The following is a 21,065-nucleotide window of genomic DNA, read 5'->3' on the forward strand; positions in this document are numbered from 1 at the left end:
ACAATATAAACGTACATATATCATACGTTGGATGATTGTAGTTTGCGGGTACGCTGATCACCCTCATACCAATAATATTTGTTCGACGTAGATTTAATGTCATCTCCATACATTCAAATGTGACTCTTGGGATGGTCTACATAATATATTTAGTCAAAATTCAATTACCTTGGCATGGCATCAATATAATTCCCACCGATGCCGCGCAGAATGTGTTAATCCTATTGATCGCTTTTACCTTGTTGACATGTGGTAACGTGTTAATACCACGTGTCATACGGTTTTGTTGTATTCATTTTAAAAAACTAGCTCGACATTTAGAAGATCAATACCTGATTAATGATAAACTACGTATATCAACACATTTACACATCCCATTGTATGTGATATCACTGTACATAATGGTCTTATTTTGTTAATAAATTTATTAAAAATTGTATTTGGTACTTATTTATGAACTACCTATTTAAATAATTTAGGTATCTACTTGCATGAATATTTTCACAAATAAGAAATAATTAGCTATTTTTTTCGACTAATAACAACTTTAAATATGTTTTTTATTTATAAGTATCGTAACTGTTTTTATTCTTATATATTTACGTGAAAGTATAAAATGGTTTTGGCATGTTTATTTTTTTGGCGAAAATTGAAAAATAATTAAACGAATTAAACAAATGAATCTAGTTAAGTTTCTTGATTTTTGTAGTTTAATTATGTTACTGTTATATAATGGTATTTCAATTAAAATTATAAAACCAGTTACGTTACAAAAACTTAAGTTAATTCTATGGTATAATAATTTCGTTATTATAAATTAATTGAAAAACAAATAACTTTATTTTAATATTTAAATACCCAATTATATATATATTATACGGATTTTGTAAATGTTAAAACTATAAACGCTGTGATGAATTTATATAAAAAATTATGATCATAAAAACTCGTTATCACACTTGTAATTTTTAAATGTTTACCAACAAATATTTCAAAAATTTATATTCAATACTTTTATATCTTCTGAATTTCCATAGTGATTTAGTTTTTAGTTTTATGGTGCAGCGCTCCGTATTTAGAAAGAAATATGGGTGAGAAGTCATCCACACCTATAGAAATTAAAAGTAAAAAAATATTGTTATGCGTTTTGTTTGTATTTAAATATAATTTAACGTGATGCAGTTTTTTTTGTATATATTATGCAGTCATCGCAAAGTACTAACATTTCCATAATGCCCAGAAAAATTGATGTATTCAAAAATTATTTTTTTTTTAAATTTTCTTCAAAATATAAGAAAAATATTTTTTCAAATGAAAATGCATATTAAAACATGTCTCTATTTTTTATTTATCTCAGAGCAATTTTTATTTGTTAGCTCATTAAGCTCAATAAATAAATCAATACAACTCGATGTTTTAAAAAATATGTTTTTTTCGTAACAAGTGTACACGTTTTTTTCAAATTATTCTCAAAATATTGTCATTAATGGCTACTCATAATTATAATACTTTGATTTATTATTTTTTTTTTCACTATAAGTTGAGTTATAAAAAAGTGCTTTAATACAAATTTACATTTGGAAAATCTAAAAATTGATCTAAAAATTAAAAATATTGATACCATATAGGAATTAAATTAATTAATTTAAAACTTGAAAATAAAGTCAGAATTTCACTGGGTTTGTGTTTCCGGTATTCCAATAAAGTGTTTCAGGAAAATCAATTGTCTTTATCTCTAATAATCAGAATTATCATCTTAAAATTGTCTCTTTTATTAATTAATATTTTTAGGAAAAAAAATATTGTATTGATAAATTATAAAATAAACAAATTGATCACTTTATATTTTTAAATTATTTTAAACGAATAAAATATTTTTAACGATTCGTCTAACAGTGGTTCTCGACCTTTTTTGATTCATGTCACCTTTATCCAGTATAGAATCAAACACCGAGTCACCCTAACATAAAAAAAAAAAAAAAAAAACAATCTTAGCCGTATATTTTAAAATTATTCTTTTATTAAAAATATATGTATATATACATATTATATATTGTTCGGGCCAGACAGTATACTCCGCGGCGATTGTTATTATTATTATCTTATCTTAGTCGCGATTGAATTGACAATCGGTGATCCGGCCGGCGTCGGTCCTAGCCGACATGTTTTTTATTATTATTATTAAAAAAGTATCCTTTCGTGAGCCGCCGTCGCCCGTTGTCGCAGCATAGTTGCGTATTGTTTGTTCACCGTTTTCTTTTATTTTATGTTGGACTTAATCGCCATTGCGAGTTGATTTCCGCATATTTATATAGTACTATAATTAACGAGCGTAACAAAGGCCGTCGTTTTGTTCACGCTCCGTTTTTCGTCGTTATTTCTTTTCTGGTGCCACGTAGCGCGTGTGGCTTGTCTTACGTATTTTTACAGTCGTTGCGTATTGCCGCCTTTTATAATATGTAAGACAGCTTTTACCGTCGTCTCGTGTGTATAATGCAGATTAGACGTATCTCGCTCTTTTTATTATTATTTGTTATCGATAACAACTGTTATCAGGCGCATTATGCCGTAATAATTATTAATATCATATTTTTATGATAGTTTTCTTATTATAATTATTATCTTATCACCTTATTATTTGTAACTGTTAGGACTAACATAATTTTAAGTCCTCCTTATGTTTATTATATTATTATTTTACTATTTGAAAAAATTCATATTATACAATTCATCGCTTAAATATTTGTTGTTTGTTATAATAATATATTGTATAGCGTCCAGCCTATTATTCTTAGTCGAGTTGCAACCGTGTTCATTTGAATCGGACTTAGCGATAAAACATATATAGGTAGTACACAGAAAAAAAAACATTCAAAACGTTGACACTGTTAACAGTTTAAACTTTAAATTGGAAAATATAATAAAATAAATTCAAGAGCAAAACTAATAATGATTTATATAAATTTAATAGGAAATTTGACACTGATTGTTTTTACAAAGTGGCGGTATTATATTAAATTATATTTATTATAATAAATAATAATAATATGTTTTTTTCGAAAAAATTAATTTTTTTTCTTTTCCTGTTGATATTTTACGTTACCCCTAAGCTGGATCCATGTCACCCCTGTTGAGAACCACTGATTCAAAGTTAGATTCTAATGTTTTACCATTAATTACATTTTTTAAATATTTTAATTTATATATTATATTTATTATAAATATAAAAATTGTTTTTTTTTTTTTTTTTTAATTAAAAATATTTGGAATACACAAGCGTAACGTTTTTCTATTAGGGTTGTAATTTAAAATTTTAAAATTTTCAAAATTTCAAATTATTTTGTATTTAAAAATATATACAATAATCAATTTTTATAATTAAGGCTTTAAATTTAAATTTTAAGTTCCTTATAAGTAATTCTTACTGAAACTTAAAATTATAATAATTTTTGCATCATCACAATATTTTATAGACAAACATTTTTAGTTAAAAATTTTTATGAAGTTGAAAATTTAAACTTAGGAAATAATTTTAGTTATTTTGTTGGAATTCAAATAAATTTATGGTGACTTCAATTTATTATCTGCCTTTATTATTATTATTTTACTAAATACTCAATGAAATTTTCAAAATATTTAATTTACTATAAAAAATAAAAAATGCTAAGTCCAAAAAAGAAGGGTGTTATTTTATATGTGCACTAATATTTTAAAATTTTTAAAGTAATTCTCACAGTCCATGCAAACGACATTGAATCCTTCATAATATTATATGTTATTATGTTTAATACATGATGATAATATGTATTGTCAATATATTTAGGCAATAAAAATAAATAAGCAATAGTAATATTAAAAAAAAAAAAGAATACATCACAAATATACAAATATTAACTCATAAAATATATTCATATATATTTTACTCACAATAGGGTGTAAAATAGTTATAAATTAGTGATATATATTCACTTCAAATAAATATAATAAGTGTAAAATATCACAAAAAAACAATTTATTTGTATTTCGTAAGTATAGGTACACAACTGACAACTGTACAAGTACATTATTTTAAATAAAAATTGTTCTATATTAATATATTGGTACCTAATAATTGTAATATATATTTATATAAATATATACACTTTATAGACGCACTTTTTCGTCATTTTTATATAAGTACATTGCTTATTGTATTCAATTTATTATGACGATATTTGGAAAGTTAATTGCTTCGCCTTAATTGTAATATCATATTTTAATATTTTATAAAATTGATTTGTATATGTTTAACAGGACGAAGCTCGTAATCATGTTACATCACAACCTACCAAAATAAAAACCGATAAGAAAACTATCATCAACGATTATGGTAAGGAACTTCAAACACGTACAAATAAAATATCATATTAAATTTAAATTTACAAAACTTAGTTTTAGTCAATTAACAATTCATATTAATTAAAAACTGGTGTAATAGGTACTAATATTAACAACATATTATAAATTTGCTAAGTAATAGCAATTTTTCGTTTAATATTTTTGATATTACAGTGTTACATTCTCTAATTTATTCAACTATATACCTAACCTTTTGAATAATTTTTAAAACACTGCTGGGAAAGTATATGATTCACAATTATTATTAAATAAACAGAATGACCAACGAAGAATTACTAATTTAAAATGGTGGTGTAATGGAATTTACATTACCCCGTCATTCTAAATTAGCGAACCCCCGTGGGACATTCATGTATGTTATAGTTTACGACATTTTTGTCACCATCATATTGCGTGAAAACGCATGTTGATTCGAAGAAAAATAAAATATCATAGTTTTCATACAATGTAGCAACCTAGTTTAATAGGTATTTCATAAATAAATACCATTAAGTATTATTATATATATTTAACCTTCGAAAATTAATTTAACTTATAACAAGCTTAAATTACTATAGTATATTGTATAATAAAAAATAGTAATTCGAAATAAATACAAATAATATATTTTACTGGTGGGAGGTAATAAGTTGGAGTACTCGTACAATTTTCTTTGATAATTTTTTTTAGTAAGTAAAATTGTTTAATTTCTCTTTACTTTAATGGAAATTTACTTTCTATCAGTTCTAAAATGTGTATATTAATGTCTAAGTCTCATATCCAATATATCACTGATAAAGACTTAAAGTAAATATTAACTTAGAAGCTATTATCTAATATTGCTGTAGTTCATAAACTCAAGATTTAATTCAAATTCACCCTAAAAACTCAAAAATAAATTACTTTTTTAACAATTTATAATTAATTTTTATTTTCGTCCATTTTATTGTAGCTTTAAGTAATCATCATTAGCTTAGTAACTGATATTCTTTAAGTATTTCAATACAATTATTATTTTTTTAATTAATTTAATTAATTGATGGGCGTAGATTGTAAAATTGGTCTTCGATGTGGTGGTTCTGAACCTTTGATAGTCTTTGTCTCATTAAAAAATAGCTCATCCCAAAAGTAAGATGGATATCTATTAGCTACATAGCTATACTTTGTTATTGTACACGCAAAACGATTCTAAGCATAAATAGCGTATATTTCTAAAAACATTTTATTATAATATATTAATATGCTATAAGCAAGACAGTGGTTTAGACTAACTTTGACAAAAGTTAATTGTTTATATTATAAAACAATATGTATAATATTACTAGTTGTTATTAATTTATACGTCAATATTAACATACTTCAATCTACACAGTAGGAATGGGTTATGGCATAAAAAGGTTAGAATTAGGCTAAATATTTTAAAAATTTAGCTATGCATTGGAAATAAATATAAACATTACGACAAAAGTTTTTCCCCACAAATAGTATTTTTTTAATAAAATAACTTTAATCGTTATTTTTTTTTAATATTTATACAACTACTTAACAATTTGAACTTGATATAATATGTATAAAACAATTTTTACATAATTGAGTAAGTCACATTTGTTTATGAGAGTTTAAAGTTGAAATTATGACAATATTAATTGATATTTGCACTTAAAAATTCAGTACTTGGAACCTTTATGATTTTTTTCGGTTTAGGTTCCAATTCAGCATTTTGGTTGACAAAAAAAAAAAAAAATCGATTTTGGTTTCGATTATCATATTTTCAATAAAAAAGACAAATAATTTGGTCATAAGTAGGGTTGGGATTTTATAACATTTGCTAACTTACTATTATTTTATACAGATAAAAATATCAGAGTCAATTATAAATTTGTTTTATGTGGTACCAAGAACTTAAAATATGAAATTTTATATTATTACTTTTTACATGAAGTATTTTAGATTTTTAGTGCTATTTTTTGCTAAAATTCATAATATAATGCTTTATTTTTTTTTTTTCATAAATCATACATTTTTTTATTATATTGAATAAAACCATTATTTATAAATAACTACATAAAATGTCCACATTTTAGTTTAATATAGAACGATATTGAATATTATACATTTATATGACTTCTAAATTCTGTTTTTAAATAGTTGCATACAAACAATGTCTACAAAGAAGTTAGTTTTATTTTTTGTATAAATGTATTAATTCTAAACTCATAATAATTATGAAATATAACTATATTCTTAATTCCTAAAATATTATCAGGCCATTTAATCTATTATTGTAACAAGCCACCAGGATTTGTTCCGGTGTCCTGCCAGGCCAGTCTGCTCTTGCTTAAAACTACATATTTAGACCATGGACCGTTGTAAAAGTATACCGTTTGTGATATTGTGTTATAAGTTAATAACACCTGCCTATTGGTTATTGTTATATTATATCGAATAATAGGCATTATAATTATTATTATATAATAAATGTGATTTGTTTTGTCAACAATCAGCTCAATATACAGTACTAATATAAAAATAAATTATCAATAGAAGTATAGATTGACAGAACTTTTTTATCTCCACTTAGAATTGTTTTGTGTATTCAATGATGATTTATCAATAAATTCAACTTTAATAATTATATAACAAAGACTTGCGTATTGATGAGATACACTCTATGACAAAAATTAAAAATTACTTGAAAAAACTAATTTTATAGTTTAAAATATTTAAAAATAAAAATATTATTAGTCATTACTCATTAATCATTATTGCTATTCATTATACAGTTAATTATATTTACCTAAAGATTATAAAATAATGTGTAAAGCTGTTTTTGTTTATTAGTTTTAAGTATGAAGACCAGTTAAACAATTTTGAAAAATTGACTTCGATCTCGTTTCCGTTAATTTATACTGTTTTTCCTTAATTTGTTTGTCTTATTCTCACTCAGCACGTACTTTATAATGTATTTATATATATAACTAGCATAATGCATCCTTTAATTATATTCATTTATGTTTTAATTTTTTTTAATTTGTCAATTTAAATTAATTATTTTTATAAGTAAAAACTTTGTATTAAAATATAAAACTTGTGGCGTAATTTTACTGTAAATGTTTTAACACAACTTTTATGATTTTTATTTTATACTGAACCATGCTAATTTTTCGTTTTTAATAAATTATTTCCTAGAAGACTGTAAAAAACAACAAAAACAAGCAATTGCCTATTCACTGGTAATATTGAAATAACTTTGAAACTTTGAGTCACATTATATTTTCTTTTTCAGTTTTCAGTAATAAAAAACGTCAAAATGTACAAATATAGGTATATTGTAGAATTCGAATTAATAAAATACTTTTAAAAACCTTGATCAACTAGCATAATATCAGAATATAATTTTCTGAATAATAATTGAACTATGGCTTATTTTTTGTATGGTGACTTAATATTATAATTATACGAGTAATATCAATACATTGTTATATTATGTTATATTGTTATATGTAATTTGATGCTGACATTTTTTTTCTAGTTACTTTATCATATTTATTTTTTATGCAGGTATAAAACACAAAAATTCAAAAGCACTCAAGTTATACAATATAGAAAGAAAGTTTCAAGTGATTTCTCATCTTTCTGGCAATGTAGAATGCTTGGGTTTCATTTTACACGGACTGAACAATTACATAGTCGATATATTGAAATATTTAGAAGCCAATCATGATCTGTCACTTCGTCATATATGCACTCTTTTAAAGACAATTTTGAACGTAAGTTAATTTTAATTTTTGTTTTAGTACATAAATTATGTTATTTAAATTATAATGTATAACTAAGAATATTAAGTTAAGGCTGAGTTTAATCAAATTTATATATGCTTTCATTCAAGGGTGGATCTTTGATTAAGTTGAAACGACGTTAGTGAGGTATTAATGCTGTACTATATGAAATTATATTTGAATGTGTTATAAATACTAAATAGTATTTATTATTCCAACAGTACAAAAAGTTATTTTATGTTTAGCTGACAAAATATATAAATGTCATTCTTAACATTGAACATTGATTATGCATCATTCCAAACTATATTAATTTTCATAGCTACACTAATTTATGGAGAATTCTAATCAATTTTAACTCGTATGTTATTATAAATGTTAATACAATTGAATATAACGCACCTACGTGGTACATACTATACATAATGATAGTAATATCTTAACGAAGATAGAGTTAAACATTGATATAACTAGAATGCTTTCTTTTCGTAAACCATAAATTTAATATAAAAAGTGAAAAATTAACATTATTTATATAATTATGAATAAATATAACTATATATAAGTAAGAATAAATATTAAATCGAATTTTAGTAATAATTGTATTAAAACTAATTAAAATATATGGCTTATTTAATAAACAATTAATTTGTATATAAAAAAAAAATAAAAAACTTTATTCAATTTCCGTATTGTAATTTAATATAATCTATCAATTTAGGTTCCTTTATAACAGCAATGATTAAAAATATTAAGAATGATATGCTTTATAATTTGCTAACTATTTACTACAAACTGAAAAATATAACTAACCTAAAATACAAGCACTTATAAATAATAAAATAAAGACTGTAGAATAAACTTTGTAAAATGTATTTATTTTATTTAACGATAAATACGTGCCTAATACAATAGTTTATCTTTTATGATTATAAAATAATTGTTAATATGTTATAAGGTATACCTATATAATTTTAAGTAATACTTAGATATCATATTAAACCAACCAATACTATTTTTATTGTCCATGCTCTAATAATAGCTCTAATACATTTTAAATTGAATATGCATTATAAAATACAAATTGTAAATAAAATACGACAATGTCAATTTTTATCAATCAAATAATTTTAGTGTTGAACATGTTACTATTTATATTATACTGATCAAAAAAATTAGGTAATTAGAATTCTCTAGTCCAGATTCATTAATGTGCAACCAATATTTAAAAAAAAAAAATAATGTATATTATTCTTTTCCGATTTAATTCAGGTTGCGGTTACGGAATTTGGAGAGCAAGGGAAAAAGGAAGAATTGAGTGTGATCCTTTGTTCAGTAATGAAAGTGTGTTTAAGTGCACTACAAGGGATTCACCATGTCCAGTTTACAGCGATGGCGATAATCAATAGAATTATTGATATTTCCGTACAATATAATGTGTCTTTTATTAAAGCTACTGAATCTGATTATTTACATCATCCACACTACGTATCAGAGTAAGTTTATTAAATACTAATAAAGCATAGTTTTTTAATTTTTTTTTTTTTTATTATTTAAGTATTTTATTAAATAATTAATTATTTTAATATATTTAATTTAAGTAATTAAAAAAACATACAGTGAATAACTTAGTGACTAGTGACTTATTTTATTATAGTGTTTATACACACAAGTATTTAAATTAATTAAAACTTAGTGTTTAGTAAATAATAGCATATACAATATACATGTAATAATTTACGTGTCATTTTTCAATTTTAAAAAACAATATATATTGAAAAAAAAATGATTTATCAAAGAATTAATTTTGAATTAAATATTCTATAAGTCCTAACAGATGTTAAAATTAAAAAAAAAAATTAATTAATTAAATAGTTTTAATTTAGTATATTATACTTCACAATACCTATGTTATTTATGTTATCAAACACTAAACGTTAATACAATTAATATGCGTTAAAATCGTGTCAATTAAATATGATTTGAGACCATCTTTGCTTGTTAATTTAAAAATATAGCTTTGATTAATATGAGAATGAGGCTCTTAAGTGGAGAACAATAAACTATTTTCTATAGCCCACTTAGTTATGAAGAATATAATACTTTTACTTAAACTCATAAAATTCTATAGGGTAATTTTTTACTAGATTTTAGAAAACATTGTAATAATATTTTTTCACTTGCAAACACATTTAATTTTTTCCTTAATTATTTATTCATTTATAAAATGATTATTTTAACAACGAACAATAATAATCTTAAAAAGAATGTTAATTCTTAGTTTTTGAAAAAATAATATTTTTATTTGTATGGATATTTTTATTATTATTATTATTATTATAATAATTATTTAAAAAGTCTTCTATTTTTCGATTCAACACACGCATTATTGATTACATATTAAAAAAATAAAAACAATTTCTGAGAATTTTAATGCACACAAACTAAAGTTTAAGCTAGGTAGTTTTATATAGTAACGTAACTTATTATATTTAAAGTTTAGATGGGTGGAGTTGAATAACATAAAGGTATCCCAAAAAATGTTACTAGTATACTAAACTCTAACCTTTTCACACTTTAAACTAATTAATTATTATTTGTTTGAAATTTTATTTTTTTATGTAATGGTGTATGAAAAAACATTGTTCCAAAGAATATTTTGCAATAAACAATTTACAAAAACTTTATAAATATATTTCCATATATAACACATATATATATTTATAATGTATTATAAACATATCAAATGTAAAACATATTATTATGATAGTCGAATTTTGTTATTGTTAAACAACTAAAATAATTATTTAATGTTTCGATATCATTTTCGTAAAAATTGGCCCATAATTCGGATTAAACCTTTTTCATAGTGATCTTTGGGACGCAACTATAGTATGCAGTCAAAATTTAACTTGTGACATTTTCATACTTTATTTTATTATCACAAATGTTTTATCAATATGTGTTTAATTGAAAATTATTAACATAACAAATAGTTAAATTAAAAATGTATCATTGGTATTATAGACACTTTGAAACGCAGGCACCCGCGCTCCATTATGCGACTCAAAAATGTTCACCCCAGGAACCCTAAATACGACACTGGGTAATGTTATAACAACACGCACTCGATTTGACACAGTAGCTTAATTAAAATAAATTAGTACATTTAATAAATTAAAAAGGGACAAGTTATTTTACAACTACCTGCGACAATCACGGTTTAAGAGTGAAAATACTGTTAGGAATGTAAAAATACCCTGCAAATGTATATCGACGTATAATAATGAGCACACGTAGATTTTAAAATTTGTGTCTTTCTATGTTAGTCGATACTGCCGTAGATAGGTTTATGAGTGTCATCAGATAAACTGACAAAAAAGTAGGCCTACGCCACACGGCTATGTCACATTGGGGTATAGGGATGTGCTTTTGAAGATAATAATATGACGGTCACAATGTTCGACCGTGTCAAAATCATCTGTTCAATAAAATATAATATATTATAATTAAGTGCGACGAATGAAGTAACGTTGACCTATTGTCAAATCTGTGTTGCCGAATTCTTTAATATATTTTTGTAATATGTGATCTGGGTCTTCCATTGCAAGTCAACGTTTCAGGACCCAAATGTCATTCATCACAATCACTCATTTAGGTCAATATGCCCAATGATTGTTAGTATAAATAAAGTATAACTGGATAATATGACTAAAAAAAAAATAATAATAATAAATCAAAACAATTAGATAATATTTCGAGCTATATCGAAATTAAAAACAATTTATACTTGTTTAAGCACGAAATATTAGTCATGGATCTTTTCGAAAACTATTAGGTATTAGTAAATGTAAATTTTATTAAACGACTTATTTTATACAATAAAATAATAATTATGTTCGAACAACTTCGTATGCTTAACTTGTAATAATAATATACGATACAACACTTTTTTGGCCACTGTTTAAAGGGAATAAGTCGTCAAACCTACGCATATTAGGCTGATTATTAACTTAACTGTGGTAAAAATTTCCAACAATAAATAATGCTTTATAATAGTACGTCAGATAATACAAAAATAACGTTATTTAAATGAATGAATGCTTATGTAAAATAAGTGGTCATATTATACCTTTAAATACAAAATGTATAGAGTAAGGTATAAAAATACTGTTTTTTTTTCATTCATCCCACATCATAATTGACAAATTTCCGGCAGTTATACATTATACATTATGCGTTTTTTATATATTAATTTATTCTATACTGTCGGCTGTCATCGTGTTTTTAAAGTACTAGTGGTATAGTGGTATTATAGTAGTACTGTTGAGCGTGTTACACAATTGACGGCTATCAATGAGTGTAAATAATAATTAATAATAATATAGATATAGGATTACCATTTTATGTACGGGTATAATTTTTTATTAACTGTATAAAATTGGAATGAATAATTAAAATTAATGCTTCATAAAACAAATCATTTCTATCAATTTTCTTTAATACTCTGTTAGATGAAAATCTAACTTGTATTTATTTTTACCAGATCATTTATTGTTTTGTAAGAGCATTGCACATTTATATTTCTGAGTTTTGTTCACAAACAAACCTAACGAGATATATATATATATATATATATATGTATAAAGTATAAACAATATAATACTGCTTAAAAGTGTAATTTTGATGTCCCAGTATTCCGACTCGAATGAGAAACAAAACAGATGTTTATTTTGCTTTTACACCAAACGTACATTTTTATATTTAAATAAATTTTATGGTTAAATTGCGATGTGTGCCGTTAAGCTTGTTAAGGTCTACGTAACGAATGAATAAAATGAAATACAAACAATACTTGTAAAATTTAATTAATTGGAAGAGAATTATTTAAAAAAAAAATGTTTCATAAATATAGTTTCTAAATATATATTTGTGCGTAAATAATTTGTTCCCAGGATGAATAAGTACAAATCGAGTAAAGACGATTCGAGTATTGATGATGATAAAATGAAACCGGGTGGTCCTAATAAGAAATTAACATCTATGTGGCGTTATTTCATCGGAGATCAGGCATTCAACAACAAAACCGGAAACTCTAAAATGAATAAGAATACCAGCGAAAGCGTGATTGGTGAGTACCAATATTTGAATTTCAATAAAATGACTGCCCTATTTGCAGTTTGCTAATATACGTATAATACAATACGTGGATTATTGCTATTATTTCAGGAGTATTATCCAATGTACATGTCTTATCGATTATCAACGTATTGCACAATTCTCTAACACTATACAAAAGAGTGATCGGTAGTAAACGTTTGTGTCCACCAAGCCATAGGTTCGTACTTCAAATACTCAATGAGTATTACTCATCATAATTTTTCGTAGTTAAAACCATTGAAAATACTATTTACATTTAAATTAATAATGTGTTTTCTAATTTAAAATGAATTTACCGTGGTTTAGATCCAGTCAATGCAGTTACCATTGCTTGCAGATACTGAGCGCTAGGACATTGCTGTTCATGTCACTAAATGATGATGTAAAAAGTGAGCTTGTGAAAGAACCACAACTGAAAATATTAGCTGCTTCGCTAGAATCTACCAACGACCCGGTAAGTACATTAAATATTACACTGTGTTCTAACATTAAATAGAGAACAATGGGCAGGTACGTTATGAAATAAAAGCTATGACAGTCGGTTAAAATCTTTAAGTGAAACGAAATCTATATACATTATACATGCCTACTGTTACAGTATTATGTATTATGTTTTTAAACAGTTGAAAAACAATAGTTACATAACGTATTTCACCGAGTTTAACTTAGTGTTTATTTTATTTTTAATGTTTTATTCATTATAACTTAAGAAGTTTTACGGGAATAAGTCTAGCGAGTTCGGTAATAAATACGTTAATTACAGATTTATAGTATGAAAATATTCAAAATTGATTTTACAAAGTTTTTCAAGAAGAAGAACAAGTTTAAGATTTGAGATAAAATAAAATACTTCTTATATAGCCGCGATCTATTTATGCAAATAACGCGTCTGGATTATAACTTACAGTAATAGATACGTAATAATAATCTTTGCATTACGTATTTATTATAGAAATAAAGATCAAATAATAATAAACAATTTTATGTTATACAATTACTATTTGGATTGAATTTATTTATTCCAACTAAATATAGAATAGACTAGATTCAATAATATTATAATGACGTATTTTCAAAAATTAAATCGTTTTGCAAACACCTTGATTCTTCTACAATCATTTATGAAAAGTTAATACTCGAGTTATAAGTATAATAAATTAACATCATATATTATTATATCATAATGATACAAGGTATGTGATTTTATAGATACTCGTTATTAATTAAAACTTAACGGCTTCAATACTTAGAAAGATTAAAAAAATATCATATTTCCGTACATTGAATGCATTCCTTATGAAATCAAAACAGTGGCAGAAGCCCTCCCTCAAAGTTATTTAAAGATGTATTTAACATTAATAAGCTAGGTATTATATTTGTTAAGTAAAAATATATTAAATATTCATTATTTTGAATTTTATACAACAATACTTTGGGTGTATACATAAATAATATAAAATCACAAAATTATTGTTTATACTTAACAATAAACTATTATTATTATTTTTTTTTAATTAATTAAATGTTATAATGATTAAAATAAACGTGAGAAAAAATATGTGTAGATGAACACTGTAAATCCATAATACAATACCTACAATATATACAGTATACATAAATCAAAGAATTGTAAGTGGTTATAAATAAATAAAAAAACAGTTGATTAAAATAATTAAACATTTATAGTGTTTAAAAATAACTGGTGCGTGTTGCAAGTACGCGCGTTATGAAGTGAAATTACTTTACTAAGGGTACGAGAAAAAAATTAGTGACGTGACTAACAGATTGGAATTACAGTTCCGGTCCATTACAGCTGACGACATGTTTAAATCGAAGCTTATTGTTCGTAGACTTTTTTCGATATATTGTTAGCATTACCTGGGATACACCACGTGAATGCCCTATATCTAGTATCCCATATATTTATAAGAATGTTTGTTTATTTTTTGAAAATAAATATGAGAATCTGAATTATTTGTATTTAAAAAGAACTATTATAAACTTATTCTAATTCATCAATTTCTATTTATACGTCGGATGATTTATCTGTAGATATTTCTTTCGGAAAAGTATATATTATTAGATCTATGATAGCTGAAACTAGACATTTAAGTTCTTGATTTTACATGATAATAATAATAATTTTGTTTCTATAGTAACAATAACAAACGTGTCGTTCTGATCAGTCAGTCACGTGACTAAATATTTTTGTCAAAGAAGCTTCACTTCAAAAAATTATATTTAGACATTTTGTTCTATAATGTTACTCTGAGTCTAAGCTTCTAAATTTTAATTAACCACATCAATTTTAAATCATTTTTATGTAAAAGATATTGTAGAATAACATTAAATTTGTTAAAATATTTCAAATTATCCTACAAATTATACGTACTTAGAATGTTTTTCATTGCATGTAAAATAAAATACGTTTTGAATACTTAACTAAAAAAAAATGTGTTATTTCCATAAAAATATTAAAATTATAATACAAAATAAAAATTATATTAAGAAACGCAAATAATATTTCATTTCTAATAGTTATCGTTGCTGGATGTACAAGGTTTTCATATTTAAATATTTATTAAGAATAATTTTAAAATATAAAGAAAACTTGAGAAATTATTATTAACTAGAAAAATTGTCCGAACATAAATGTTTTACATGTTCATAATATCGTATTGTTTTTTTGTAAATGAAATAAGAATTTACTTAATGTAAATTAAATTGATGATGTAAAATTACATCATCGGTAAACTAAAAACCTACCTATAAGGAAGATGTATTTAGTGAGGAAATGTTAGTCTGTGGTAATAGCTGAAAATGACAACATCGTTGTAAAAACTAAAAATACCCACATCATTTTTTACTTTTAAAATATATTTTTTATAGTTTACATTTATCTCATATGCATTTTATTATTCAAAATGTAAACCATTGTTTATCGAGCATGCTATTATAGCCACCGTAATAATATATTGCTCTTGGTGGGTCTTGTAGGTTGTATTTAAGTTTCTCGGAATATTATACCACAGGCTGTAGGTACTTATATAATCTTTTACTGTTTAAATTTTCAATATAGATCTGAATGTATAAAAACGAAATAAGAAAAATGGGTTTAATAGTTTTTAGCGATACAAATAATATTTTCAATTTTTTTTAAATCAAGTATGAATTGAAATCGTTGTCATAGAATTAATCAATAATTTTATTTTTAAAATAATTAATATTTTAATGTTATATGACCTTTATATTTCTTAGGTTTTTCTTTCCTATAAGTTATGTATAAGAAAAACTTTATTTCATTATCGCCAGAAAAGAAACCTTCTAAAAGAAAATCACCATCTAAAGATAAGGAAAACTTTATAATAATAAAAGCAATAAGACTTTTAGTGACAGCACATTAAAATATACCATTCAAACCTTAGGCGATTACACCTTCTGTTGACCGTTGATCGATAATTTTACAAACAAAATACTAGTAGGTACTTTTGGTATTGATTGCAATTTAATATTAATATCCTAATTACCTCTTTAAAAATATATTGTTATTTTTCATAATTAAATGTCCAGACCATTGTTATATTATAATAAAAGTGCAGTTATTTAATTGTTTTTTTAATAATTTAAATATATTATTATTCATCATTTTAAATCTTTAACACTTATCATAAACCGTTGGTATTTTTGTATTTTTACTGCATATCTAAAACCAGAACTTTAACCTCTCAATGATTATTTCGAATTCAATTCAGACCTATTTGTCTGTTAAAAAAAAAAATAGTGTCATAACTGATTTTAAATTTCAGGATAAAAGTTTTCGGTAAATATAATTATTTAGAGGTATAGGTACCTATCTCATTTTTTTAAAAGGTAAAAAAAAATCAAGTGTAAAAAAAACGATTCTTAGTTATAAGATCCAAATAATTACCGTTTTAAAGAGTTAATTTAACTGAAATAAGTAATTATTATCAATTACATAATCAAATATATTATAATCAAATGCATTCAGATGTATAAAAATATGTCATAAAGTAATAAACATGTATACGGGTGAGTATTTATGATCTTTTTTAAAACATACATAGGTACAGACATATGGGTTTTGACATACCTACCTGATGGCTACGGACGAATAACAATACTTATTATTTAGTATTTACATATTTTTATTTTGGTGATTGCTAATATTTTATTGTTTCCTAGAATAGTATAGATTATGGAAATAAATAATTATAATTGCATGTATACATTTATGACATCAGCTAAATTTAATAAATCAATTATTATTACCTAAATAAAATTCTAACCGAAAAATTCTGTATCAATTCGATGTATTGATATTGTGGGTTCCTGTTTAGATTCCTGTGAAAATCGGGAAAGGATTTCGAAAAGGTTTCGGTTAAAATACTACCGGTATTTTTAATTTTGGTTCCAAGCCTTAAAAATAAAATCACATAGGTACCCAATCAATCAATCAGAGGTATTGATGGTACTCTTCCGTTAAATTCACTACCTACCTTTAGTATATAAATTATATTAGCCGTCTCTAGACATTGTTGTTTATCTTAATATACTAAGCAAAGCGTGTAATATAACATATAGACATACAGTAATATCGCTCATATAGTAGCTATACGATATTAATACTAAATACTTAATTAATTTTGCAAAATTAAAACTTTCAGCAATTGCTCGTGTTGGTGTTGCAAATTGTAGCATCCATTGCACTGAACACCAAACATCACCGAGAGTTGATAGATCGTGACATTCCAAACGTTTTGAATCAATTATTACTACCATCTGATGAATGGTATTATACGAACCATAGTGATAAATACGGTCGCTACGTGAAACATCATGCGGCAAGGGTATTAGTTTACTTAGGATTTTCATACCGCATCAATATTTCAATTTTTGACATGTATCAAGGTAAGAGATGTTTAAATATTCAATACTTAGATTATTAATTTTTAATTTTTTTGATTAAAAGATTTACAATAATACTAATATAAATTTAATAAAAACCATAATTCAATATGATGTTAATATGATTGCATAAAATATGTATACGTTTAAAGGCTTGAGTTGGTGTTATTCCTATTTATATCAATTATGTATTTAATAAAATAGAGAAAAATACATTTTTTTTTTGGATTTATATTCCTAGCATTTATCAATAATTATAAACTTAACTTACTATTAAATACATCATTATGATAAGGAATATAGTATTGATATAATGTTTATTTTACTTTTCTTACGGGATTCTTATATCATTAAATAAACTATTATATTTAAGTATGAAATGTGTAATATTATCATTAATTTAATAGTATTTGGTAATACTATTAAATGAGTTTTAATATTAATATTTATAACACATATTACACTTATTTTTTATTCATAATTATATCATATTATTTGAATAAAAACTCTAAAAGGTAAAATTTCAAAAATTAAAATATATAATATTAATATCAGTAGCCGAAAAAGTATTTAAAATTAATTAACCATTAAATTAAATTCTGTAGAAATATTAAGTAATCTATAGTTTATGTAATATGTACATTATTTTAAGTAGTACATGTTTGAGTTTAGATTGAATACACTCTCAATCCATCATTCCTATTAGTTTTCAACAAAGCATGCATGCAAAATAATTTTAATCTACATAAAAATAAAATCTAAATAATTCTATTGTTTTCAACAAAATCCTAACACTAAATATTATATGCGACAACATGTGACATACTTAATAGTATTTCAACTACTTTGATAAATTAACCACTGCTTTAAAAATTTAAAACATAAATATTAAAGTATCTCGCCCAATTAAAATATCAAACGTTTCTTCAAAAACATTTCCTTATAGTGTTATTTTGAAATAGTCAACATACTTAAATAATGTCATTCTACAAAGCGTATATAAAATATTAACTTTTCATATTGAATAAATTATAACACAAACGATTTATTTAAGGATTTTTGAATAATTATTACTTCTATTTCTTTGATATTATATGCCCATAGACATTAGAATACTTGAAAGTCGTATGCTTTCAATTTTTTATGTACAATGAAAGATATGAAACTTTAGCCACATTATTGAGGTTATGTTACAAAATATAGTGAAGTAATATTCATGGGCGCCCATTGGGAGGGGCAAGATGGGGCACTTGCCCCCCCCCCTGGACAAAAAATATTTAAAACTTGTTGCTCAATAAATATTACCATAATATTATTGTTATCTTTATTACCTTATATTTGAGAATTTTTTTATTTTGACCCCCCTAAAGGCTAAAATGTTACTTATGGGCGCCCTTGGTAATATTTATTGTTTTTTTTCACGGTAAAACCGTAAATTATATTACATTTTATTACATTTAAATTTCATGAATAGTTAGTATTTTTTTTTTCAAAAATATAAACATTGTGATTTGATTTTTTAATTTGATTTATAGTAGATGGTTGTTATTTTTTAACGGGATTTTAAAGCATTTTTAATAATCAATTTATATTTCATTACGACCTATTTATTCGATTTATTTTTTTAATGTTATTCGAGAAAATCAGTTTATATACCTATATATTATTTACTAGGTAAGCCGAGAACTAAATTCAATATACTAAATGATGTTATCGGAGATGACATTAATATTAAATATTACAATGCTATTGTACAAATCGGTTTGATTGGTTCTCAAATAACACAAATATTTCTGAAATATATATGTTTTATAAAAAATTAAAATTAACAGTAGAAAATAATTTAAGATAAAAATGATTTTTTATGGTTATAAGAAAAATGATATATTAACGTTTTTTTAACGTGGTTGATACTTATTTACAGATCTTAAATGACAAAATAATATCTCTTTGTTAACAATACAAATTTAGTTTTCACCGTGTTAAAATTAACTTTTCTAAGTGGCTTAAACAAAAATCAAAAAATAACTGTATGCTTGCAAACGTTTTCAAAAGGGTAATATTATATTGTAATTAAATATAATAAACAAGATAAATCAAATTTTAATAAAATGACTTCAAATAAAAATTCTTTACTATATTTTTGATAATACTATTTTAATATTATTATTTCAAGTCTTTAATTATTTATTATTATTATTCTACTCTATATACATTTTTGTTTTGAGTTTTAGTAGTTAATAAATTCCTTTCTTGAATACGTATTTAAAATTTTATAATATTTGTGTTTAGACTTGTTGACCTGTTAAACTTTTAGACCTTAGATTTGCATACTAACGATCATATGTGTTGGTTTTAATGCAAATGTAATGATTTTTGTTAGATTAGTAAAACTTTAATTTAAAATAGGAGAAACGTGCCAAAAAACTAATAGGAAAGTTCAGAAACAATTGGTGACATTTTCGATGTATTCGATTTAAACAACTTCGATTTTTGTTATTTATAAAACTATTTTCACTGGTTGTATTTTGATTAAATTCAATAATACATTATTGTGTTACATTATTGCTATAAAATGTTAACAAAGATTTTTATAGTTTTTTTTTCTCTACGTACAATGTACGTTGTACATGGTATAATAATATTATTTTTTAGATTTACTAATACACTTCAAAATTTTAAAAACTTATACCAAAATGAGTATTTATTTTTTTTATAAATAAATATATATTTTTTAAATAAAAATTCTGCATAAATGAATTTCACAAGTATTATGATTGAGTATTAAAATGGTTGTAAAACATAATAATTGATAAAATATAT

At 23.8% G+C, this 21,065-nt stretch overlaps 1 protein-coding gene across 1 annotated transcript in view; it reads left to right on the top strand.

The window, feature by feature from the left end:
• The window catches only part of LOC114119437 (uncharacterized), a 268,368-nt gene that overhangs the window by 185,094 nt on the left and 62,209 nt on the right, over positions 1–21,065 (top strand). Inside the window, exons 11-17 of the mRNA XM_027980994.2 lie at positions 4,294–4,369; positions 7,939–8,147; positions 9,429–9,652; positions 13,112–13,287; positions 13,386–13,494; positions 13,623–13,770; positions 18,002–18,245. Of these exons, the coding sequence (XP_027836795.2) occupies positions 4,294–4,369; positions 7,939–8,147; positions 9,429–9,652; positions 13,112–13,287; positions 13,386–13,494; positions 13,623–13,770; positions 18,002–18,245 (1,186 nt within the window). The remainder of the gene's footprint in view (positions 1–4,293; positions 4,370–7,938; positions 8,148–9,428; positions 9,653–13,111; positions 13,288–13,385; positions 13,495–13,622; positions 13,771–18,001; positions 18,246–21,065) is intronic.

Source organism: Aphis gossypii, chromosome X (assembly GCF_020184175.1).
Source record: "Aphis gossypii isolate Hap1 chromosome X, ASM2018417v2, whole genome shotgun sequence".
NCBI classification, from domain to species: domain Eukaryota; kingdom Metazoa; phylum Arthropoda; class Insecta; order Hemiptera; family Aphididae; genus Aphis; species Aphis gossypii.